This window comes from Dermochelys coriacea, chromosome 24 (assembly GCF_009764565.3).
Source record: "Dermochelys coriacea isolate rDerCor1 chromosome 24, rDerCor1.pri.v4, whole genome shotgun sequence".
Lineage (NCBI taxonomy): Eukaryota > Metazoa > Chordata > Testudines > Dermochelyidae > Dermochelys > Dermochelys coriacea.
This window is the reverse complement of record NC_050091.1, coordinates 14,851,417-14,870,310: the sequence shown is the minus strand read 5'-3', so window position 1 is coordinate 14,870,310 and position 18,894 is coordinate 14,851,417. Positions and strand designations below refer to the sequence as shown.

The 18,894-nt window shown below is 47.5% G+C and overlaps 1 protein-coding gene across 1 annotated transcript; it reads left to right on the top strand.

Moving 5' to 3' along the window:
- The first annotated feature begins 9,791 nt into the window (after window positions 1-9,791).
- On the top strand, window positions 9,792-14,815 carry LOC119847772 (kallikrein-15-like). The gene is made up of 5 exons (XM_038382831.1): window positions 9,792-9,831; window positions 12,594-12,747; window positions 13,535-13,788; window positions 14,340-14,476; window positions 14,663-14,815. The coding sequence occupies exons 1-5, from the start codon at window positions 9,792-9,794 to the stop codon at window positions 14,813-14,815; spliced, it is 738 nt and encodes a 245-aa protein (XP_038238759.1).
- Window positions 14,816-18,894: the final 4,079 nt, after the last annotated feature.

The following is an 18,894-nucleotide window of genomic DNA, read 5'->3' as shown; positions in this document are numbered from 1 at the left end:
CAAAGAAATCTGTGGGGGACATAAATTATGCGCATGCACAGTGGTGCAGAATTCCCCCAGGAGTAATATCTGGTGTGTGAGCTAGAGCGGAGCTTTTAGAAAGAGATGCCCAATCTCAATGGAAAGTCGGAGTAATGGAGCTTCCACCTCATTCCTATGCTAAGAGATCTATCAGTTAGCCATTTTCAAATCGATTTCCTCTAACAGGGTCTCCTAGTCTGTGACTGGAGTTTGCAAACCGTGCTGTAATACATAATAATCTTGCTATTCATTTTGCACCAGGGGCTCAGTTGTAAACTGGCATTTGCCACTGCAACTGGGTGAAAATTTTCAGGTCAAATTTTTTTTTCTCATCAAAATCTTGCAGATTTGGATCGATCAAAATATTTTCAGAATTTGAGTTGAATTCACCAAATTGTGTCGGTCGAAAAAAAAAACCACAGAAAAAAATCAAAATGTTTCATGTTGTAATTTCCTACATTTTGGAACATTTTGAGGTTTTTTTTTATTTGAAACACCTTTTTGTTTTGAATTTTATTGCAATTTTAATTAGAAGACCTGAGAATTAAACAAAATACTGAGAAATGTGAAAAGAATTCATTTTGTGTCGACCGGAATATATTTTTCTTCTTCTGGTTCAGCTATCCAATGGAAAAAGCGATTATTCCCATAGCTGTGTGTGACATCAGATATTTTACAGAAATGGGTTACAGGTTCAGGTAACTAGGGATTTATCAACAAAATGATTATTCATAGAAAATGCTGAATTGTTTAAAATGCAACTTTGTAAACAGGGCGATTCTCATCAGGGCAGTCCTTAGGATTTATGGTGCCCTAGGCGGGATTATTAAACTGGTGCCCCTATGCCTGACTTGCTCTTAGCAACACAAACATAAGCTTACAGTACTGGAAAACTTGCCACATGCACTTTATTAAAAACAGTTTAACTTAATTAAGCACACTATAATGCTGATGGACTAGCACTAAAAAAGTAGCACTATAGAAAAAATTATGATTTATTTACAGAATGATGCAAATAATATAATTTTTTAAATTTGTCAACATTTTATTGGAAATTTCTATGAAGAGATATTGAAACAAGGATTTGTTTTTAATTAAAAGTGATCTTTCTGGCTTTTTTGGCTGCAAAATCAATAATAATGTCATTGAATGACAAAGACAAAGTGATGTCTTGTTCGATTGCAAGAATAGCAAGACTAGTCAATCATTCCTGACTCATTGTAGAATGGAGATAGTTTTTAATGAGCTTTAATTTTGAGAAACTCTGTTCTTCTGATGCTACTGTTACAGGAATTGTCAGTAGAATACAAATGGCAATGTACACATTAGGATATATGTCAATAAGTTTGCTGGTATGAATAAACTGTACAATGTCCATCACTGATTTTGCATGTGACAACATTGATGACAATATACTCAATTCTTTTACAATTCAAGTCCATTTAAAACAAAACTATCACCATGCTTCAGGAAGCTCTCTAGTATCTTGCACTTAGGAAAACAAGAGGAGCAAATGACTATTTCATTGAATTTAGTTACGTCCTACAAAAATCCAAACTGTTCATGGTGTGCTCATAAGGTATTAAACCTTCCATCAACGGCAGATAGTGCTTTATCCATCACAACATTAAAAAACCTCAACCTCAAATTTCTTCTCTGGATCATCTATGGGCTCATCTGCGCCTTCATATTCCGCTTGCTTTTTTTTCCTTGAAACTCATGTTACGTTCGGACATAGAAATATTGGTTCTACATCGAGTGCCTGTGCAGGCTCCTTTGCTGTGGGAGCTGTGCTTCTTTGAATCCATTTTCTCTGTATTTCACTAAAAAGGCTCGTGTGTTGTTTAGTATGGTAAGTGTTGAATCAAGTTGCATCACTGGACTCTGCATTGTTTTGCATACCCTTGAGATTTTAACAAGAAAGTCAAACCAGATTACGATAGACGTTAGAAACTTGAATGTGAATATTTCAGAGGCCAACGACTGTGCCTCTCTTTTAGCTTTTGGATCTCTGGCTTCTTCCGAAATAGCAACCAGTGCTTCGTACACTTCCTCAGATTGATAGCTCAACAGCGTTAATAAACATTACACAAAAACAGCTCATGAATATAAAATTAGGTGTTCTTAAAGGGGGGCTTTCTACTACCTGGCAAAGGGCCATGCAAAGCAGCTATGTCCTTCAAGAACTATCCATATCCTGCAATAACACAGTAGCTGTGTCCTTCAAGAACTATCTCCTACAATAACAAAGCAGCTATCTATGTCCCACATTAGCCTCTCGGCTTGAGAAAGCGAAAGTTCCCTAGCTAGGCCGTAACAAAGTCTTCCACAGACCCTTACATTCGCCTTCTTCTGCAGCATGGGGCATGGGTCACTGGCTGGAGGATTCTTTGCACCTTGAAGTCTTTAAACCATGATTTGAGGACTTTAATAGTTCAGACATAGGTGAGAGGTTTATTGCAGGAGTGGGTGGGTGAGATTCGGTGGCCTGCATTTTGCAGGAGGTCAGACTAGATGATCATAATGGTCCCTTCTGACCTTAATATCTATGAGTCTATGAGTCTATGAGTTTTGCACTTTCTACTCTGCTTTCCCAGTGCGTCTCAGATAGAAGCTTAACGGTAATACCATTGACATGTGCTTTGAATATTTGCCATCGTTGAGTGGAAGCTGAAAAGAGCAGGTAAATGCGTTGCAGCAAACCAAAAAAAGAAATAGCTTCTACGGAAGACTTGGCCATATCACATAAAATCAAATTAAGGCTGTGGCATGCACACGGAACAAAAAAAGCATGTGGATTTTCTGTCAGCAATCTAGCTTGCATGCCAGAAATACATCCTCTCATATTGGCACCATTATCATAGCCTTGTCCTCTAATGTACATTACGGACAATCCCATTTGTTTTAGTTCATCAAGAAGAGCTTGAAGAAGTCCAAAACCTGTAGTGTCCTCTACTTTTAAAAATGTGATAAATGATTCCTTAAATGTAATCTGTGCTGAATCACTAATGTCGACAAATCTCACTACTAATGACATCTGTCCTTGATGACTTATGTCTGGAGTGCAATCTAGAATTATGGCAAAATATTTTGCCAGAGTCACCAATGAAGCAACTTTGTCTCTCACTTTATCACTCATTAGCATGATCAGTTCATTTTGAACTCTTGGTCCCAAACAGTGGTCATGTATTTCATACCTTGCTTGTCACCATGAAAGGTTTTCCTCCTTTCCCACCCCTGCTGCTGGTGATGGCTTATCTTAAGTGATCACTCTCCTTACAGTGTGTATGATAAACCCATTGTTTCATGTTCTCTCTGTGTGTGTATATAAATCTCTCCTCTGTTTTTTCCACCAAATGCATCCGATGAAGTGAGCTGTAGCTCACGAAAGCTTATGCTCTAATAAATTTGTTAGTCTCTAAGGTGCCACAAGTACTCCTTTTCTTTTTGCGAATACAGACTAACACGGCTGCTACTCTGAAACCTGTCTTTGGAGATGTTCACTCATCACTGTGTCAAATTTTCCCAGCAGTTGTACAAGCCCAGAAAATTGCCATTTTTGGCCTGGAATAGTTTCTCAATGCTTCCTCTAAAACCAAGATTGTTAGTTGATAGATATTCAACAATAGATAATAGACGTTCAAGAACATGACACCAATACTGCTTCTCTGACTCCAGCAATCTTTGATTTGGGGCATCAAGAGTTGTCTGATTTTTCAACCTTACACTCAGCTCACACCATTTGTGCATACTTTCAATACGGTGTTGTGCCTTTTCATGTTGCGGTAATATATGACTAAGATTTTTCCAATCACTAATACCCATGGTTGCGATCTTAAAATTGCAACTATTGAAAAGCTTGCATGGGAAACAAAATAGAGCATCCTTGCATTTAGAGTACACAAGCCACCATCTGTTGACAATTTCACCATTAGAAAGTCTTTTGTAGTAATTGTTTTCTGTGAATTTCCTACCTCTAATGTCTTTATGATATTCAAGACCTTTTATTCTCCTAGGGCCTTTCTCAAGTATAATGGCACGGAATTTGTTTAAAGATTGCGGCCATGCGCCTTGTCATCTATATCCCATGCTAGTACAGTTCCAACTGTTGTAATTTCTTGTTTTGTGCCTACATCTGTTTCAAATGATTGTTCTGTGTGTATTTGCGTTTCTTGAGCTGCGTCTGCATAAAAATTTTCTTCGGCAGTTATTTGATGATCTTGATCAACGTCATTGTTTTCATGACGTACAAACTTAAGTATAGAACCTTCTGTGCTTGTGCAGCTAATCCTATTTCATCTTTCCGTTTTCTTTTGTGAGACCCGGAGAGTTGTTTTCGATACGGCATAACTTATAAGGGTGTTTTTAAAAGAAATAACTGTTTAAATTATTGTCAGATTATCAGAAATATCATTTAAAATAACGAATATAGGATGGTTGTGAGTCTGTGACCTTGAGCTAGTGTGCAGACACCTCGCAGGGCACTCCGCCCGACTGAGACACAGTAGAGCTGGAAACCCATGTCATTTTTACAAAGCCACTTTTTAGTTTTAAATGTAGAGTTGGCATCAGTTTTAATGTTAGTTACAACCCTCTATCCACCTTACACTGTAACTAGATCAATGGCATTACCCAGTTTAATAAGCTGGGTTTCCAAGCAGCGGGAAAATAGAACCCTAGTTTTACTCCTAGGTAAAGCACAAAGTGACCAAAATGAAGTCAGCACAGAATCATCTCATCTAGATTAAGGCAGCACAGAAATGTTACAGAAGTCCTATTGTGCCTTATTTTTGTTTGGAAACATGTTAGCAATAGCAGCACCTTTTGGGCCCGGCCAGAAATACATGATAAATCACTGCCTCTAAAGTTCCATCAAAACCTGACATTTTCACAGCTCTAGCATGATCTGCTGCACAAATTCTTCACAAGGAAGTGTCCCTGGCCTTTTTAACTCATATTAACTGTGTATTTACTTTGTTTTGGACAAAAAAGTTGGACAAAACATTGTGAAAACAAGACATTGGCTGCCCAACCTCTGGGCTGGCAAAAGCTATACTGACTCACTGGGAAAAAAAGCAAGAGAATCTTAGTACAACATACGGTCACTCTATACACAAGTAAGGAGATGAGCATATTACAGTTGTTGGAGGATGGCTCTATTTAGCAGTAACAGGGCTATAGGAAAGCCAATCAATATGCCAGTCTACGCAGAACAATAAATGGACACAAATCTGACATCAGGAATCATAACATTCAAAAACCGGTGGGAGAACACTTCAACCTCTGTGGCCACTCAGTAAAAGATTTAAGGGTGGCAATTTTGCAACAGAAAAGCTTCAAAAACAGACTCCAATGAGAAACTGCTGAGCTTGAATTAATAGGCAAACAGGATACCATTAACTTGGGTTTGAATAGAGACTGGGAGTGGCTGGATCATTACACATTTTGAATCTATTTCCTTAAGTTAAGTATCCTCACACCTTCTTGTCAACTGTCTAAACGGGCCATCTTGATTCTTGATTGGCCATCTTGATTATCACTGCAAAAGTATTTTTTCTTCTGTTGATAATAGCGCCTCTTAACTAATTAGCCTCTCACAGTTTGTATGGTAACTTCCAACTTCTCTGTATGTATATATCTATCTTCTTACTCTATGTTCCATTCTATGCATCCGATGAAGTGAGCTGTAGCTCACGAAAGTTTATGCTCTAATACATTTCTTAGTCTCTAAGGTACCACAAGTACTCCTGTTCTTCTTTCAACATTTTTTGTTTCTCTGATGAAAACTGCCCCACTCCCTGCCCCAAACCAAACTTGTCACAAATAATTGTCAACAACTTAATTTTCTGTTTTTGGCTACAATATTGATTTAAAACAAAATATTGAAATTGGATTCACGATTGTTAGCAAACCTTTTTGGCAAACAAAGTTGTTAAATGACAATCCAAATGGCAACACAGTCCTGCTTTTGTGCTTGGCTCACTCACCCCCCAGCCTGCTGGTTCAACAGCTGCAGTAGAGGAGGACATAGGTGGAAAACTGCAGGACCCCAAAATCCACCTCTTGGGGTGCAGAGTGGCAACAGCATCAAAAAACCCTTAGGTCCGATCACACTCCAATGGGTGCCACCGCCAGCCCAACGGACCATGGTGAAGTTAGCACACCCACGGAGCCACAGCAGCTCACCCTGCCCTGCGCAGCTCCTCCCGATGAGATGGATCGCTGCCAGCCCTGGGGAGAGACGCGCTCCCCAGCTAGGGTGACCAGATGTCCTGATTTTATAGGGCCAATCCCAATATTTGGGGCTTTGTCTTATATAGGCATCAATTACCCCCACCAGACAGTAAGTGTGAAAAATCAGGACAGGGGTGGAGGGCAATAGGAGCCTATATAAGAAAAAGACCCCAAAATTGGAACTGTCCCTATAAAAGAGGGACATCTGATCACCCTACCCCAACCCCTGTCCTGATTTTTCACAGATGCTATCTGGTCACCCTCTCCCCAGCCCAGCCAGCTGTGTGTGATAATTCCAATCTCCCCCTTCCCCTAGCACCTCACTCAACCCAGTCCTGCTGGAGGGAAGGGGAGAGAGAGGGGTGCTCCATGGGGGGGAGGGGGAAAGCGGGGGTGCTCCGTGGGGGTGGGGGAGAAGAATGGACATTATGGGGGGGCAACAAAGGATACTGCCAGAGCTGCCAGGCCTGCCTCACCTCAGGCCGGGGGAGAGAGTCACACTCACAGGTGAGTTCCTTCCCCCATCCCTACCCCCTCTCCTTCCCAGAGACCCCAGCAGCCAGTCCCCTCCCTCAGACTGTGCTGCATTCGGCTCTCTCTAGGACCCAGCAGCCCTGCTCTCACATGCTCCATCTGCTTCCCCTCTGTCTGCACTCCTGGCAGAGTGGTGCCCTAGGTAGTGTGGTGCCCTGTAGTGTGGTGCCCTAGGTAGTGTGGTGCCCTACGCGGTTCCTATTCTGCCTGTGGCTAAGGATGGCCTGGTCCTCATGAATCTTCCAATTTGAAAAAAAATATTTTTAGCAGGGTGGAAGTTGTGCTATTATCAAAATGTTTCATTTTGACATTTTAAAAATGAAACAAAGTCTGTTTTTTCTGGCTTGTGCTTTCTATGGCGCTTTAAGAACATGGGAACATAAGAACGGCCAGACTGGGTCAGACCAAAGGTCCATCTAGCTCAGTGTCCAGTCGTCCGACCGTGGCCGGTGCCAGGCGCCCCAGAGGGAATGAACAGAACAGGTCACCATCAAGTGATCCATCCCATTGCCCACTCCCAGCTTCTCACAAACAGGCTAGGGACACCATCCCTGCCTATCCTGGCTCATAGCCATTGATGGACCGATCCTCCAGGAACTGATCTAGTTCTTAAGTTCTTAAGCAAATTAGCCTGGTAAAATGGTTAAAAACAGAAAGCCCCAAAGTGAAACAAACCTTTTTGAAATGATCCAAACAGACCGTGTCTGTGGGCCCAAGCCGCAAACAACGTTGGGTTTTCTTGGCTGGTGAAAATTTTCGAGATTTTGGCTTTTTAATCCTACTTTGGGATAAACATTTTTGAATTTGTGAAAATATTTGGGGAATTCAGGTCCCTGCGCAGCTCCACAATGGTCCACTAGGTGGAAGCACTTGACTGTCTGATGGCACAGGGGTGAAACAAAGTGGCTTTATGCAAGTGCGCTGCAACTGTTCCCCAGTGTGACCCCCTTGAGATGGGGTGGGGCCATCACCCCCATTTTACAGAGTGGGTCTGAGCCTGGAGATTTAGGCCTGAGGTGCTAAGAGTTGCCTAGGGGAATTAGACACTGTGGCGTGAAATCTTGGTTCTCCTTGACAAATCTAGTGACTTCAGTAGGGACAGGCTGTCGCCCCATGAAATGTGACTCATAAATCCTTCGGCTGCTTTGGAAAACCCAGCCCTGTGCTAGACATGGCCCTGACACAGCGAGAGACAGTCCCTGCCCCAGCTGGGATCAGGGCCCCATTGTGCCAGGTGCTGCCCAGACACATAGCGAGAGACAGTCCCTGCCCCAGCTGGGATCAGGGTCCCATAGCAGACTAGGAACTACACCCAGCTGTATTCCCCCAGCCACTCTTGAATTCGCTTCCAATTATTCCTCCCCTCCTTTGACTCCAGATCAAGAGAGTGGCTCATGGAAAGCCCTTGAGCGAGCATATCCTTGGTTCTATATCTCTCATGCCCAGGCAAAGCCGGGGACAGGTGGCTGTTGAACACACCCACACCTGTGACTATGGCGGAAGCTAGGCTCTCGGCAGACCCAGGCAGTGTCGCTGTGTTGGTCCCACTTGGGGAAGCTTCCCACTCTCCCAGCGACGGGCTCAGGCTCTCGGCAGACCCAGGCAGGGTTTCTGCATCGGTCACTCTCGCTTTCCCTTTTCAAGGTCGTCTACCCATCCCTACCCCTAGAGTCAGGGGCTGTTTTGAAAATGAAAACAGAAATCCCCTCCAGGAGAACAGCTGCTTTGCCAAACCACTGCATACCAACCAGAGCCCTGCAGCTCCTGCAGTGAATTCAAACCCAGAGCTCTGCACTCCCTAACTTTGCCAGATGGCAGCCAGGGCCCAGAAATGCATAGCATGTTTCTGGGCATCACCATGGCGGGTAAACATGGCACCAGCTGGTATTGGCTCATCCCTCTGGTCATGTGAGTGATGCCCTTGATGAGGCTGGGGCGAAGTCCTTTGAAGCCTTGTTATTAGGATTAGCAGCAGTGCTAATTAGAGAGAACCAGCTCCTCATTAGGTGCGGGTGGGGAGGCCAGCTGGCGTCAGGTGCCCTGTAAATGCTGTCCTGGCTCCAGGGGTGGCTGGGCGGGTGTTTAAAAGCAGGGCGGCCGGAGGTGTGAGAGGGCTGGTGTTGGTTAGTGTCCTTCAGAGCCAAGTGTCTGGTGCTGATCCCTGGCCAGGTAAAGGATCCAAGTCTCCGCTGCTGAGGAGTGAGGGGGAATGGGGGTATCTCCAGGGGGTAGATGCGGGGGACAGGAATTCACTTGCTCCATCCTCACTCGGCCCACAGGGGAATTGGGCGTGCGTTGGCCGGGCTAGCGATGGAATCCCTGGGATCTGAGCTGGCGGCAGGGAGTGGGGGATCATTGTGACTGGGCTTTTGGGGGCGGGGGTGGTCCCAGATCTGACACTTCCGGGACCCCATGTGGTAGGTGCATGTGGGGGTGGGGGGTGGGTTTGGGAAATCTCATCCATCATTTCTAGGCAGCTCTCAGCTCCTTGGAGAAATGTGTGCAGGGATACAAAGCTATCTATCTATCTATCTATCTATCTATCTATCTATCTATCTATCTATCTATCTATCTCCGTACACTCCCTGCATCTATCAATCTATCTATCTATCTGTTGGGATGGAATGATGGATGGGGAGGGATGGAGGAATGGGGACAGGCGTATATGGGACAGATGGATGGATGGATGGAGGAAGAATGGAAGGAGGAGTATATATGGGATGGAGGGATAGGCAGGTATGTCTCTGCCCAGTTCCCAGTGCCCACATGGCCCGTGCCAGATGTGCTGAGGATGGGTCAAGCCATGGACTCCGCTCCCTGGATTAGTGCAACTGCCCCGAGCTGGTTGCCAGGAGGTCCAATAGAGCCAGGCATCAAACTCAGAGCAGGTGACAATGGGCGGGGCCCGTGGAGGGGCCAGTTCCCCAGGAGTGATACCCCTTTTTCCTCTTCCCTCCAGAGCCTGCAGCCTGTAGCTCTGCCCATCACCACCACTGAGCCGCATGTCGCTGCTGAGCATCACGCTGCTCCTGGGGACTGCAGGTTAGTGTGTGTGTGTCTGCACCCGTGTCTTAGTGTGTGTGTGTGAGTCTTCACCTGTGTGTTAGTGTGTGTATGCACGTGTGTTAGCGTGTGTGCACACATTAGTGTGCATGTGTTAATGAGAGTGTCTGCACTCGTGTGCTAGTGTGTGCGCACATGTGTTTGTGTGGGCGTGCCTGTATATGTGTTTGTGTGTAAGTGCATGTGTTAGTGTGTGTGCATATGTTAGTGTATGCACCCACACTCATGTTAGTTTGTGCACTCACGTTTTAGTGTGTGCACCTGAACATGTGTTATTGTGTGCGCACACATGTGTGTGTTAGTGTGCTCACATGTGTGTTTGTGTGTGTGCATGTATACGAGTATGTGAATGTACTAGTGTGCATGTGTGTGTATGGGCAGAGGTGGGGTTGTGTAGGGGGTGTGTTCATGTAGGGGTGTGTGTGAGTGTGTCCCCCTGAGGCTGGGATTGTGTGCGGATTTTAGTGTGTGTGGTGGTTAGATTGTGTGTGTGTGGTGTGGTTCTGAGATGTGTGATTATGTGAGTGTTCAAGTGTGTGTGTGGGAGAGGGGATATGTGGTTTTGTGTGTGTGACCCAGTGCTATGTACACAACCCAACACACATATGGCCGTGATCCAGCGCTATGTACACACCCCATCGCACACACGGCCATGACCCAGCACCATGTACACACCCCATTGCACACACGGCCATGACCCAGCGCCATGTACACACCCCATCACACACACGGCCATGACCTAGCGCTATGTACACATCCCATCACACACATGGCCGTGACTCAGCGCTATGTACACACCCCATCGCACACATTGCCGTGACCCAGCGCTATGTACACACCCCATTGCACACATTGCCATGACCCAGCACTATGTACACACCTCATCGCACACATGGCTGTGACCCAGCACTATGTACACATCCCATCACATACATGGCCGTGATCCAGTGCTATGTACACACCTGTGATGGGATCCCCGGGGTGCAGCCTGGACTGTGGGACCACTGTGTCCCCTGAACTCTCTCCAGCCTGGGCTGTCTCTCACAATGCCTTGCTAGTGACCAGCAGCAAACCGCTCCAGGTGCTGTGATCACTCAGTACAACAGCATGTGGAGCCCTGCACCCAGTTAGCTTGCCTGAATGCTCCCAGAGCCACTCATGAATCACACAGAGAAAGGCACCTGCCAAATCCCCTAGCTCCCAGCCTTGTACCTCAGGAATAAACCATCTTGCACTGCTCAAGACGAGCAGTGCACATTTATTAATTGGTTCACCACTTCATCAATGGAAAGTGGCTATACACAGACTTTGCACACCTGAGCAGATTCACCAAACACTTCAGGCCAGCTCACTGGTAAAGATAAACAGTTAAAGAAGTTTTTTTGACTACAAAAGCTAGATTTTAAGTGATATTAAGTGCTAGGCAAAAAGTCTGAGTTAGTTACCAAAAGAAAAGAAAATACAAGCACACAATCTAAACTCTCATCCTATTAGGCTGGACAACATCTAGATTAAGCAGGTTTTCTCACCCCACTGGATATTGCAGTTGATAGTACACAGCTTTCACCCTTGAAACCTAGGCCAGTCTCCTTTGTTGGATTCTTCTGTCTTCTCTATGTCCTTGTTGCTTGCAACATGGGCGGGGGCAGGAGAAAGGCCCAGGAGAAAGTGTGGGGCCTCTGGGTTCTGTTTTATAGCCTCAGTCCCATGTGCTTGGAGAACACAAGTCCAGGCATATCTGGGGGGCATTGCTGAGTTCCCAGGCAAGGTTGAGCAATTCCCCTGGTGTGGCCTTATGTAAGAGAGTCATTGAATTTTAAGTCCTTGGCTAGACAATAGGGCTGTTTGACACCTGCCCGGGCGTTGGTTACTTTCCTTGCTGTTGCCTCTAGGGAGCTAATGTCTGGCTGATTCCCCAGATTACAGCAAGTTTCAGTGACAACCATACAACACAATTCTCATAACATCATATGCATTAATGATACACATATATGGATAGAGAAATTACTTTCAGCAGATCATAACCATTTCCCTGATACCTCACACAGCCTGCTTTATATGCAAGATCACAATTATATATAAATGAGGAATATGGGGATTACAGGGCTTTCCCCCAAGGTACAGAATGTCACACACCCCATCACACACATGGTTGTGACCCAGTGCTATGTACACATCCCATCACATGTCTAGCTGTAATGCCCATGGCTCAGTTTGCATCTACAAAAGAACAAACTGTATTTAGTTTGCTCTTTTGTGATTTCATCCCCTGCCATCAAGCTCAGGCATCTCCATCTAACAGTTCCCCTCTAGCTCAGTCATCAGATATGGGCTTGAAATCTACAAAGGGGCAGAGTTAAGGGTGCACAGGCAGGAGGGAAGAGTTAAGGGTACTCTGTCTCGACCCCAGGAGCTGGGCTGGATGCAGGGCTCCCTGGAGGAGTGTCTCTGGCTGGGGGTGGGGGATCAGGACCAGATGGGGACTCTGGGTGCCTGGCTTTTCTACTCCTGGCTGTGGCGCTGACCTGCACTGATCTCAGCATAGACCGAGACTGCCTCTGGCTGTGTATCTGGGCATGCCCGGTGCCATGGGGCTCTGATCTCAGCTGGGCCCTGTACCCCTGCTCAACCATCACCCCCTGCATTGCTCGCCCAGCTCAGCCCCTGCTCTCCTGTACCCCAGCAGGGGTCCTGGGGGCTAGATGGAGATCTGCCGCTATGTCCGCATCTTATCTTTCCAGGTGCAGCCTGGGGCAGTTTAAAGCTCAGGGGGAACCCATGCTACCCCCTCTCACAGCCCTGGCAGGCAGCTATCTTCGAAGGCTCCAGGTACAACTGCGGTGCCACCCTCCTCAGCAGCAGATGGGTCCTGACTGCAGCCCACTGCCTGACTGGGTAGGTGGGGCTGAGTGTGGGGTAGGTGGGGCCTGGGGTGTGGTTTGGGTTACATAAGAACGGCCACACTGGGTCAGACCAAAGGTCCGTCGAGCCCAGTGTCCTGTCTCCCGACAGTGGCCAGTGCCAGGTGCCCCAGAGGGAATGAACAGAACAGGTAATCATCCAGTGATCCATCCCCGTCGCCCATTCCCAGCTTCTGGCAAACAGAGGCTAGGGACACCATCCCTGCCCATCCTAGCTAATAGCCATTGATGGACCTGTCCTCCAGGAATTTAACTTGTTCTTTTTTGAACCATTATAGTCTTGGCCTTCACAACATCCTCTGGCAAGGAGTTCCACAGGTTGACTGTGCGTTGTGTGAAGAAATAGTTCCTTTTGTTTGTTTTAAACCTGCTGCATTACAGACCCAGGCAAGCGTAGCTCCCCTCTTTCCCAGTGATGGCTAAGGCTTTTGCAGACCTAGGCAGCATCACTGTGTAAGTAACACTCAGGGCGGTTCCCCCTTCTCCCAGCGTCAGTCTCCAGCTCTCTGTAGACCCAGCCAGTGTTGCTGGGTTGGTCAAATCTGGGCTAGCTCCCCCTTCTTCCAGTGACGGGCTCAGGCTCTCTGCAGACTCAGGCAGGGTCACTGTCTCAGTTCTTTTCCCAACTTTTCTCCAAAACCGCAAGGACTAGAAAGGCAATTTTTGTTTTGACAGAAAGCTGAGACCCTGCTGGATTCAGGCCTCTCAGTCCTGGGGTCAGTGTCCTGATGGGTGAATCCAGCTCTTTGCTTCCCCTGCAGCCCCATCCATGTGCGCCTGGGGGATTACAACCTGTATGCCCACGAGGGGTCCGAGCAGAACAAAACTGTGGCCAAAAGCATCATCCATCCCAGCTACAACTGCACGGACCACGACAATGACGTCATGCTGCTCAAGCTGAAGACCCCGGCCACGCTCAACCGCTACGTCCAGCCGCTGGGCCTGGCTTCCCAGTGTGTGGAGCCGGGCGAGCAGTGCTCGGTGTCAGGGTGGGGCACCACCCTCAACACCCCCGGTAGGGGTGCCAGGATTGGGGCTGGGAGGGTGGCTGTTTCAGAGCCATAGGTATGGGGTGGGGGAAGGGGAAGCCGTGGGCATGCTGCTGGGGGAGAGGGTGCCCAAGGTAGGGGGGTCAGAGGGACTGAAGACATTCGAGTGATGTTCGCAGGCCCCCACCCCCACATTGGCCACCTCCAGGGAGCCTTGGCTAGGGTGTGAAACAGAGACAACTAGTGACTGGGGAGACTGACTATCTGTCCATCCCCATCCAGCCTCTCTATCTCTCTATCCCCATCCACCCCCTCTATCTATCTATCTATCTATATATCTATCTAATCCCCAGAGACCTCTATCTCCATCCATCCCCACACACACCTATCTCCCCAGATTGTGGGATTCCAGGAGGAACTGTAACTGGAGGCATGGCAGGGCAGATCGTCCCCCGTTTTTGTGGGATGGTTCTAACGCCATCCGTCTCGGAGATGGGATACCGGGCTAGATGGGCCCAAGGCTGATCCATCCATCCCGGAGCGCCTGCGCTAACCATGGCCAATGCATCTCTTCCAGAAAACATCTCCATCATCCTCTACTGCACCATGGTCCACATCGTCTCCGATGAGAAGTGCAAGGCCAGCTTCCCCGGGCACGTCAACAGGAACATGCTCTGTGCAGGCTTGAAGGGTGGGGGCACGAACTCCTGTGAGGTGAGGGTGGATGTAATGGGGCAAAGCAGGGGGCTGGTCTGTGGGGTGAGGGGGTGTCTCTGGAGGGGTCAATGAGGGGGTGTGATGGGGCGGTGCAGGGAGCTGGTCTGTCAGGTGAGGGGGCATCTCCTGTGACCCCACATGTCCTGTCCTTGTTTTCTGACACTTTCCCTGTGGGTTCCTCAGGGCGACTCCGGCGGCCCGCTGGTGTGTAACGGGAAGCTGCAGGGTGTCGTGTCTTGGGGCGATGTGCCCTGTGCCTCCACCCCGAAACCCAGCGTCTACATGAACGTCTGTAAATACCACCACTGGCTGCTGGCCACCATGTGGGCAAACTGAGCCCCCAACTGCTGGGGGTTGGGACACCAGAATAAATCAGGTGCTACTTCCTTGGGCCTCAGTATCTCTTTTTCCTCCCTTGGCCTGCACATCCCACGCTTCCGTTCATGAGTGGTTTTTTCCATCCGTCAATAACTTTGAAAGCAAATTGCTTATTTTAAAAATTCCGCAGGAAATTTTTTTCACTTCAGTTCCCCATTCCTTGATGAAAATGCTCCAAACCGACCTCTTTCGCAACGTTCCTTTTGCATTTTCATTTCATGGTTTTCAATTTTCAAGTCAACCCCCTCCCCAAAAGTCTAAAACGTGAGAGCAAATGGGTGTGGGGTGTTTCTCCTTCACTTTCACTCCCTTTTTAAAAGGTTTCCACTGGGGGAAAAAGGTAGGAAGGAGCAATAAACTGAATGAGGAATTGCCACAAAAAAAACCATTTTGCTGGGGTTATGTTGTTGTTGAAAAGCAGGAAGAAAAGTGAAAGATTTGGAATGCAAGATAACATATTTTCCACTGGAAAAAGTGGGGCGGGGGGGAAATTAATGTAACTTTTTTTTACTGGAAAAAATGGGGTAAAAAAGTGGGAAAAGTGTAACTCAACAAAACTATTTTTCCCTGAAAACCAGAATAAAAAAATGAACAATTTTGAATGTAACAAACCCTTTTTTTCCCTGGGGAAATGGAAAAGAGTGAAAGGCTTTAATCTCAACAAAACCTTTTTTCACTGGGAAAAAGTGTGTGCGCACGCGCCTCTGCGCGTGTGGGGAGAATTGAAAAGTCGGGAGTGCAACAACATCTTTTTCCCAGCAGAAAACCAGGAATACAGTTTCTAAGGCGGCTTAAACCACCTTTCTCACTCTTTTACATCTTTCCCAGTGGGAAAATATAAAGAAGTGCAAGGAAAGGGGGCTTTTTTCTCACCTTTTAAAAAATCTTTGCCTTTTTTTTTCCAGTAAGGGAAGAAATGGGAGAAAATTGGCATTTCCTCTGCTCATAGCAAATGAAAAGAATGGATTTTGTCTTCTGCAAAATGTTTCATTTTGGAATGTGTTGGGGGTGAGGGATGGGCAATGAAAAGTGGAACGAAAATAATGGTTTTCATGCAAAATGTTGTTGTTTAGCGCTTCAGAGGCTCTGAGGCCAGTGGGGGCCGTCTGACCTCCGGTGTCACAATTGCCCCCAAATACTGCCCAGAGCCGATCTTTTAGAGAAACATCCAGTCGTGATTAAAACATTGTCCAAGATCGAGCCCCATGGGTTCTTGACTCTCACTGACAAACAGTTGCACCTTCTGTCCGGTCTGAATTTGTCTGGCTTCAACTCCCAGTCGCTAGATTGGGTTAGACCTTTCTCTGTGAGCTCAAAGAGCCCATTATGAAATATTGGTTTCCTCAGTAGATATTGATAGACGGGGATCATGTCACCCCTGAACATGCTCTGTCTGGAGCGGAACAGACCAAGCCTCTCACTGGATGGCAGGTTGTCTAACCTTGAATTGTCCGCATGGCTCTTCAAGGGGTGGAAGGATTAGTGAGTTAGCTTGCAACTGTTCCTCCTCTGCTACAGAATTCCCATCTGACCATGGGCAAATGGCTTCCTCTCCATGATGGGCTCCTCCTTGCGGCTGGATCTGGGGATATCCAACTAGCTCAGCCTGATTGGGCTTCCCGCTCCACCTCCCTCGTGTCCGTGCCACAGCCCCTCACATTCCAGGACTCGGGCAAGGGAGGGGCTCTCTTTGTTTGTGCTGCCATGTGGCTTGGCCCTCCAGCCAGGTCTCTGGCATTTTGCACCTCCTGGGGTCTCAAAGGGTCTCTGTACAAACTCCCAATTCACTGCCCGGACTGTGCCACACCCCCAGGGGCTGGTAGAGGAACCAGAGCCCACCTGTAACTCTGGGTTGCAGCTCAGGGACCCTCGACAGTGGGTCTGCACTGTCCCAAACTTGGCTTCTCTTTTCTGGATCCTTGTCCGTCTCTAGCACCACTCTGGGTGCACCTTTCCCTCTGGGCTTCTCCTTGCCCCCTGGGTTGTCTCCTTTCCCCTCCCAGAGCCCAGAGACTGCCTTCCCAGCTTCTACACCGCAGTCTTCTTATGCCAACCCCACCTGCTCCTGCCCCGCCGTGCTCCATTCTCCAGCGACGGTGGCTCATCAAACCTATTCCTCCAGGGGCACTGGAAACTCTCTAAAAGTGTGGGTTGGGGGCCATTGGCACCCCTGCACCGCTCCTTTCCCCTGAGGCCCCGCCCTCACACTGCCCCTTGCCCTGAGACCCTGCCCCTCAGTCGTTTCTCTCTGCCCCTCCCCCACCGTCGCTCGCCTTTATGGCCAGTAAAAAGTGATGCAGCCATGGCCTCCCTGTTCCAGTGCTCCCCGTCTCTCAGGTTAATCGGCCCCTTCTGTGCCTCAGAAACACTTTCCAGGCTAGCGTGGGGGGAAGCCCTGTGCCTCGGTTTCCTCATATGAACAATGGTGATACTAGCTCTGCCCTACCTTACAGGTTGTGAGGATACAGACATTAAAGACTGAGGCAGCAGATGCCTCAGCCATGGGGATCAGTCAGGTACCTTTACTAGGCAGTGCCTCCCAGTTCCACCCCACATCGTTGCTCGGTTCAGCCCAGAGCACATCGGTCTGGCTAGAGCTGGAGCACGAAGACGTTGATTTCACAAAGACAAGTGGCATCGAGAAATAGCAAGAGGAATGAGTGGAGACAAAGGCTGGCAGATAAAATAGAACCATCAGGCTCTTAACCAACAACAGGATAGTCCCCCAACTCGTCCAGGTTAGCTCACCCAATGTGTCTCTCCCACCATCAGACTGGGACTGGCCGCACCGCTCCGTTCCTAAGACAAGCCAGCTGGCCACTTGTCTCCTGGATGAAGGATAATGAATGGAGTGTACCCCTGCGATCCCTGATATACCAGCCCAATTCACTGATTTTAGGCATAAACCATCCCCCAGCCCACTGTGCAAAGCATAATAGGTCTGTAGGTTTTGCGATCTCTTGTCCACTTTGCATCCGATGAAGTGAGCTGTAGCTCAAGAAAGCTTATGCTCAAATAAATTTGTTAGTCTCTAAGGTGCCACAAGTACTCCTTTTCTTTTTGCAGACTCTATTACTGGTGGCTTCATGTGCTGATGGCCATACTTTGGAAGACACACAATGCTCAGCCAGTGCAAGAGCCTCCTCCCACCACCCCCACATGAACAGAACGTGTGGATAACCCATCTGAACTTACCAACCTTCCAGCCATCACTTTCCGGGGTTGGCGATAATGCTGCATGTATGCACCTTGCACAAGTGTTGCAATGATCATGAAAACCAGCTTTCAGCAGAGATCACACATGACCCTCTTTGGGGCATTGGTGGGTGGATACCAAACCCAGCTGACCCCAAGCAACCTCTGGCCATGTTACCCCCAAAGAGTTTGAAAGCTGAATGCAAGAATGGAGACAATGGGTAGACTCAAACTGGGGAGCTGTGACGTTCCCCTCTCTGGTGTTATCCGGACCACTGATCTGCTAGGTCACTCCAATCCTTGACTCTGGAGCCAGCCTAACCCTGTTCTGCTGTGAGAACTCCCACTCTTGGGCTGTTCACGCACAGCCTCTGGCATGTAAGCTGCTCCTTGGCTTGTGCAACCAAACAACACTAGCCAATATCTCCAATCCCACACACAACCCTAGGAACTTCCATCTTCCATTGTCCAGTTATGCCTGCTGGACGCTGCAAGCTTATATGAGTTCATCAATTTAACAAAGAAATTGATATGTACCAGGCTTGTTATCCCAAGGGGAGTCTCTGACATGCTTCAAACTGAACGCATTGCTCCAGGTAGAATAAACTGATGTATTAACTGTGAAAGATAGATTTTAAGTGATTAAAAGTCAAAACATAACGAGTCAGAGTGGTTAGCAAAATAAAATAAAATATAAGCACGCAGTCTAAACTCTCAACCCCATTAGACTGGGCAGTACCTAGATTAAACAGTTTTTCTCACCCCACTGGGTATTGCAGTCCTTAATATACAGGTTTGTTCCTTAAACCTGAGCCAATCTCCTCTGTTGGAGTCTTGTCTTC

Coding starts and splice junctions, on each gene's coding strand:
- LOC119847772 (XM_038382831.1), top strand. CDS start 9,792: ATGTCGCTGCTGAGCATCACGCTGCTCCTGGGGACTGCAG. Junction 9,832..12,593: donor GCTGCTCCTGGGGACTGCAG/GTTAGTGTGTGT, acceptor TTATCTTTCCAG/GTGCAGCCTGGGGCAGTTTA. Junction 12,748..13,534: donor GCAGCCCACTGCCTGACTGG/GTAGGTGGGGCT, acceptor CTTCCCCTGCAG/CCCCATCCATGTGCGCCTGG.